The sequence below is a fragment of the Eimeria tenella genome, genomic scaffold (assembly GCF_000499545.2).
Source record: "Eimeria tenella Houghton genomic scaffold, Eth_scaff687, whole genome shotgun sequence".
In the NCBI taxonomy this organism is placed as follows: Eukaryota; Apicomplexa; class Conoidasida; order Eucoccidiorida; family Eimeriidae; genus Eimeria; species Eimeria tenella.
Genome location: NW_013545810.1, coordinates 1 through 5,658, shown reverse-complemented (window position 1 = coordinate 5,658; position 5,658 = coordinate 1). Strand labels below are relative to the sequence as shown.

Here is a 5,658-nt window from a genome sequence, read left to right as displayed (position 1 = left end):
CAGGAAGCAGCAGCAGCTGCAGACCCAGCAGCAGCAGCAACAGCACATACAGCAGCAGCAGCAGCAGAGGCAGCAAATGCAGCACCAGCAGCTGCCAGTGCAAGTGTAGAGGGACAGCCGCCGCCGACGCAAGTGTTGGCTGCGGAAGCTACGGCAGCAGCAGCAACAGCAGCAGCAGCAGCAGAATACGCATCCAAAGAAGATGCAGCAGCAGCAGCAGCGGCTCTGTCGACACCTCCATCTTTAAAGGAGCTTGTCGAGCTGGCGGCTGCTGCAGCAACTAGCAGCAGCAGCAGCAGCAGCTGGTACTCCCCTGAAAACCTGCGCCTCAGCGAAAGGGGCAACAGATACTTCTTCTTGCGGCAGCCGCCAGACGCAGCAGCAGCAGCAGCAAAACGCCTCGCCACTATTTCCCTGTCTCACGCTGGAGGCCTCTTTGACATATTCGAGCCCTGCCAGCAGCAGCAGCAGCAGCAGCAGCAGCAGCAGCAGCTGGCTGAGAAGCAGCAGCACGCTCCTGCGCAAGTCAAAAGTGAGCCCCAGTGGGGCGCCGAAGTAGCGCACGCCGCAGCGGCGCCACAAGCGCAGCAGCAGCAGCAGCAACAGCAGCAACAGCGGCAGCAGCAGCCCCCGCTGCTGAGCGAGGAGCTGCATGGTGTGGCTGCAGCTCGCGCCCGTCGGCTGCTGCTGCGTGGCCGCGGCAGCTGCATGCGGCTGCAGCTGCTGCAGTCGCTGCAGCTGCTGCTGCGGACAGAAACTCCTGTGCTGCAGCTTCTCGAGAGCCGCTGCCAGTTTTGCGCCAGCAGCAACCGCAGCAGCAGCAGCAGCAACATCCCCGCTAGTGTTCTTCTTCCCGAGGCCCCACAGCAAGAGAAGAACGCAGCATTGTGGCTTATGCATCATCTGCTGCACATTTCCTACGACAGCAGCAGCAGCAGCTCATGCTGTGGCAGCCATGACCGCAGCAGCAGCAACAGCAGCAGCAGCAGCAGCAGATCGAGCAGCAGTGTGGGGTCTCCCTTCAGCGAGACAGATGAGCAGTTTGCTGTCTTCGCCGTGCGCTGTCTCGGCAGCAGGTGGCGGCAGCAGCTAAAATGTCGCATGCAGAGTAGTGACAGCTGCAGCAGCAGCAGCAGCAGCGGCAGCAGCAGCAGCAGCAACAGGCGCAGCACAAGCAACGAGTTGGGGCCTCCCCGGAAGCGGCTGGCGTTTGAGCGGCTGCTGCGTCTGTCGCCTGCCGCAGCAGCTGCGGGAGGGCGCTCTGCTACCACAGCAGCAGAAGCAGCAGCAGCAGATGCAGCAGCAGCAGCGTCTGCTGCAGCTGCGTGTGTTGCAGTGCAGCAAGTCGGCAGGGTGGTCTTAATGCGCCGCTACTCCCCTAGCTGCTGCTCTGTGCTGCGGCTGTTTCCCTCAGCAGCAGCAGAGCCTTCTGTCGCTGAGGCCGCAGCAGCACCTGAAGCTGCAGCAGCAGCAGCAGCGGCGCCCGCTGCTGGCCGCAGGGGTGGTCGCAAGGGCCGCGGTGGACGGTCTACGGGGCAGCAGCAGCAGCAGCAACAGCAGCAGCAGCAGCAGCAAATGCAGCTGCTGCTGCTCCGCTGCTTCAAGGCGCAGCTCTTCCCGGGCCTTCTGCTGCAGGTGAGACCTCACTAACGGCCGGCAGCTGCGTCGCATTTGCTGCTGCTGCTTCGTTGAGCTTAACTCTGCTGCTGCTGCTGCTGCTGCTGCTGCTGCTGCTGTTACTGCAGGTGGACGGGGCCTTGCCTTCGCCCTTGCAGCAGCAGCTGCTAAGGATACAGGAGGAGTCCCTTGAGTCTGCGCGCTTGCGCGGTGGTACGACTGCTGCTGCTGCTGCTGCTGCTGTTGCTGCTGCTCCTGCTGCAGAATACTTCTAGCAGCCAAGCCGCCTCGGCTCAGTTGTAGTTTCTTGCTGTTCGGTTGGCGCTGCTGTGGCTGCTGCCGTATTCTGCTGCTGCTGCAGCAGAATTGTGCGTATCTCTGCTGCGTCTGTTTTTGCTGCTGCTGCTGCTGCTGTTGCTGCTGCTGCAGACTTCCTCCGCGCCGGCATCCCCCGGTGGCCAGCAGCTTTGGGGGCCCATTTGGCGCTGCCTTGCCGCTGTCTAATTCTGAAGCGATCTCCTGTGCATGGGTGAGTCGATCTTGCTGCTGATACTGCTGCTGCTGCTGCTGCTGCTGCAACTGGTGTTGCTGTGGCCGCGCGGTCTCGCCGGTTGCTGCCTGCATCCGGGTAGAAGAGCCGCCGCAGCAGCAGCAGCAGCAGATGGACTCGGAGCAGCAGCAGCAGCAGCAGCAACTGCAGCTCGAGCTGCTGCTGCGTGCGTTTCTCTGCTGCAGCTTTGGCGTTTTTGCTGCTGAGTGGCTGCCTGTGGGAATGCCTTTGGTGGAGTATTCGGGCGAGGTGTACGTACACCCCAAGCACAAGCGCTACCCGCCACCGCAGCTTGCGGAGTTGCGGTGAGCTGCTGCTGCTGCTGTTGCTGCTGCTGCTGCTGGTATTTCTGTGGATGGGGCTGCTGCACTCCAGTTTCTGCTGCTGCCAGCAGCGCCTTCTGCAGGGCCGATACAGCAACGGAAGGCCTGACCTCTGCTGCAGTAGCAGCAGCAGCGGCAGCAGGTTGAGCCAGTTTGGGTGTTTGCTGCTGCTGCTGCAGGGAGGCTCGCTATGACTGGCAGCACGGCAACTGCTACTGCTTTGCTGTTGAGGAGAATCTTTGCACCCGATACGTCGACGCAACAGACACGGGAAACTTAGCAAGGTCTGCTGCTGCTGCTGTTGCTGCTGCTGCTGTTGCTGCTGCTGAATGTGGCAGTGGGCGGCTGTCGGCCTCCCTCCTGTGTCTGGTGCCTTTCTTAGTGGTGGAGCTTCAGCAGCAGGAGCAGGAGCAGCGCTGCAGCAGCAGCGACTCGAAAGCGGCAGCACTAGCAGCAGCAGCTGCTGCTGCTGCTGCTTGTTTGCTGCGGCTGCAGGTACATCAACCACTGCTGCGAACCCAATGCTGAATCTGTGCTGCTGGGCGACAGCATTGTGGGCATTGCAGCACTCAGAGACATTCCCCCCGGAGAAGAAGTCTTCTACGACTACCAGTGTGTTGCTGCTGCTGCTGCTGCTGCTGCTGCTGCTGCTGCTGCTGCTGTGGCTGCTTGGTGCTTCTGCTGTTGGCTGTGTCGCTGTGCATGCGGCTGGAGTGCTGCTGCTGCTCTTTCTATTCTGCTGCTGCTGTTGTGCAACCCCAGCAGCAGGTGCAGACGCGCTGCTGCTCGGGTGGCGTTTCCCGTGAGTTCCACGCTGCTGCTGCTGCTGCACAGTCCAGTCCTGCTGCTGCTGCTGCTGCTGGGTCTGCAGCTTTTCGGACTCCTCCAAGGAGGCTTGCCTATGCCAGGCTCCTACCTGCACCGGCAGCATGTAGCTGCTTCTTTTTCGTTTCATTTGTTAATTTGTGTCTCACGTTCTGTCTCGAGTCCTTGCTGCTGCAGCTGCTGCAGCAGCTGCTGCTGCAGCTGCTGCTGCAACTGCTGCTGCTGAGTGGCCGCAGACGCCGCACACCCAGCTAGCTATCTGGCTAGCTGCGGCAGCTAGCTAGCTGCACTCTAAAGCTAGAGGGACTCTTTAACTTGCAGAGCTTCAGCTCTAAACACTATGCGACTGACGCAGCAGCAGCAGCAGCAGCACAGTTACAGTGGCGGCAGCAGCAGCACCGTTACAGTGGCAGCAGCGGGAGCTGCAGCAGCAGCATGAGCTGGAGTGTCTCGTCTCTTGCGCTTTTGCATGCACTGCAAGGAAACCCTTATTGAACATGGGCAGCAGCAGCAGCTGCCGCCCGCGGCTCTGCTTCCTGCTGCTCCAGCAGCAGCAGCAAAACCAGCAGCAGCAGCAAAACCAGCAGCAAAAAGCTACTTCTTGTTTTGAGTGTTCACCAGCTGCAGGTTTGAGTGCACCGGCTGCGCAACTGCTGCCAAAGAAGCTTCTATCTTAGTCACGCCCACGGCCTTCTTCGGCTGCAGCACACGCAGCAGCAGCAACAGCAGCAGCAGCAAAGCATAGATCAGCGCAGCAGCAGCAGCAGCAGCAAAGCATAGATCAGCACAGCAGAAGCAGCACTAGGAGCACGGAAGACTTAGCATGGGCTGCCGCCTGAGGCACTTGTAAAGCCTGGTGACGAGCAGCAGCAGCAGCAGCAGTAAGCAGCAGCAGCAAGTAGCAGCAGCAGCAGCAGCAGTAGCGCGCGTACGTCTCTGAGAATGCGCTGCAGCTTGTCCTTGTTGCCTCCCGGCTTCGCCTTCTGGGGTTTATTCTTTCGAGGTGCCGCAGCAACGGCTTTCCCCTTTTTCTTGGGGGGGCGCTGCACCATTGCTGCTGCTGCTGGTGCCTCTGGGCTTGCTGCTGCTGCTGCTCGGCGTTATGCTAATGCTGCTGCTGCAGTGGACCAGCTGCCCGCGAGCAGCGCAGCAGCAAGAAGCAGGAGTGAAACGCTGCGCTTCCTAGGCTTTCACGTTATTTCAAAATTGGCAGAAAATATTTCAACTTAGTTAGTGTTCTTTAGCTGCTGCTGCTGCTACGCATGCTGCTGCAAAGAGGCCGGCAACAGCCGCAGCCCCACAGCAGCAGCAACAAGCCCAACGCATGCAGCAGCGCCCGCCAGCCGCCTGCAGCATGCAGCTAGCACGGTCTGCTCCTGTGTAGCAGCAGCAGCAGCAGCAGCAGATTTGGCTGGGATCAGGCTGTCTCGGCGGAACAAGAACGGCACTGGCGTGTTCTGCTGCAGCTGTCCTGCTGCAGTGACAGCAGCAGCAACGGCGGTCCCAGCAGCAGGGCGAAACCCACTCTAAAGCTGCGGGGGATTCAGCAGCAGCACCTGCCCCTGCATCTCTTCGGCTCCAAGCGGCAGCAGCAGTAGCTGTAGCGCCTGCAACAGCAGCAGCAGCGCCTGCAGCAGCAGACACGCTCTGGGAAACTAACTGCTTCTTCCCGGAACGCCAGCAGCAGCAGCAGCAGCACGCAAGGCGTCACTCTCTCGAAATGGCTTCCCCTGAGGTGTCTTCGCCCCATATAGGGGTCAACAGCAGCAGCAGCAACAGCAGCAGCAGCAGCAGCAGCAGCAATCGGCTGTTCTTTGCCGGATCGCCATCTCCGCGTCCGGACGCCTTCACAGGCTCCCCAGCAGGGAAGGCCAGCAGCAGCAGCAGCAGCAGCAGCAGCCCCCCCAGCAGCTTGCTGCAGAGGGTGGGCTTCATAGAGAAGCAGGCGCATGCACGCAGCAGCAGCTGCTGCTGCTGCACTGACACACACGTGTTCGTGGGCGGGTCTGGGCTTGTGGGGACTGTTTTTGTGTGGCGAATCGTGCTGCAGTACGAGCAGCAGCAGCAGCAGCAGCAGCAGGAACAGGACCAAGAGCAGCAGCAGCAGCAGGGCCTCCAGTTCGTCGGGCTGCTGGGCCGCATGGCCTCTCAAGTCCAGAAGTTAATTCTCAATCCTCAGGGCGACACTCTGTTAGCTTTGACGCAAGCAGGGTAAGTGGCTGCTGCTGCTGCTGCTGCTGCTGCTGCTGGTGTGCTGCTTGTCGTGCCGCTGCCACGCCTGCTGTTGCTGCAGCTGCGGCCATTGCTTTTGCGTGCTAGTGCTGTGTCTGCTGCTGCTGCTGG

At 60.9% G+C, this 5,658-nt stretch overlaps 3 protein-coding genes across 3 annotated transcripts; 2 read left to right on the top strand and 1 right to left on the bottom strand.

Moving 5' to 3' along the window:
- Window positions 1–3: 3 nt before the first annotated feature.
- Window positions 4–3,425, top strand: ETH_00028045 (SET domain-containing protein, putative; the record flags this gene model as incomplete). Its single annotated transcript, XM_013380540.1, has 7 exons — window positions 4–1,635; window positions 1,746–1,830; window positions 2,047–2,146; window positions 2,353–2,472; window positions 2,670–2,774; window positions 2,986–3,102; window positions 3,362–3,425. Coding segments are annotated over 7 exons (2,223 nt in total), but the record flags the coding sequence as incomplete, so codon positions are not given.
- Window positions 3,426–3,909: 484 nt separating this feature from the next.
- Window positions 3,910–4,367, bottom strand: ETH_00028040 (uncharacterized protein; the record flags this gene model as incomplete). Its single annotated transcript, XM_013380539.1, has 2 exons — window positions 3,910–4,014; window positions 4,248–4,367. The coding sequence occupies 2 exons, from the start codon at window positions 4,365–4,367 to the stop codon at window positions 3,910–3,912; spliced, it is 225 nt and encodes a 74-aa protein (XP_013235993.1).
- Window positions 4,368–5,035: 668 nt separating this feature from the next.
- ETH_00028035 (uncharacterized protein) lies at window positions 5,036–5,530 on the top strand (the record flags this gene model as incomplete). The annotated part of the gene is made up of 1 exon (XM_013380538.1): window positions 5,036–5,530. The coding sequence occupies one exon, from the start codon at window positions 5,036–5,038 to the stop codon at window positions 5,528–5,530; it is 495 nt and encodes a 164-aa protein (XP_013235992.1).
- Between the last annotated feature and the right edge of the window lie 128 nt (window positions 5,531–5,658).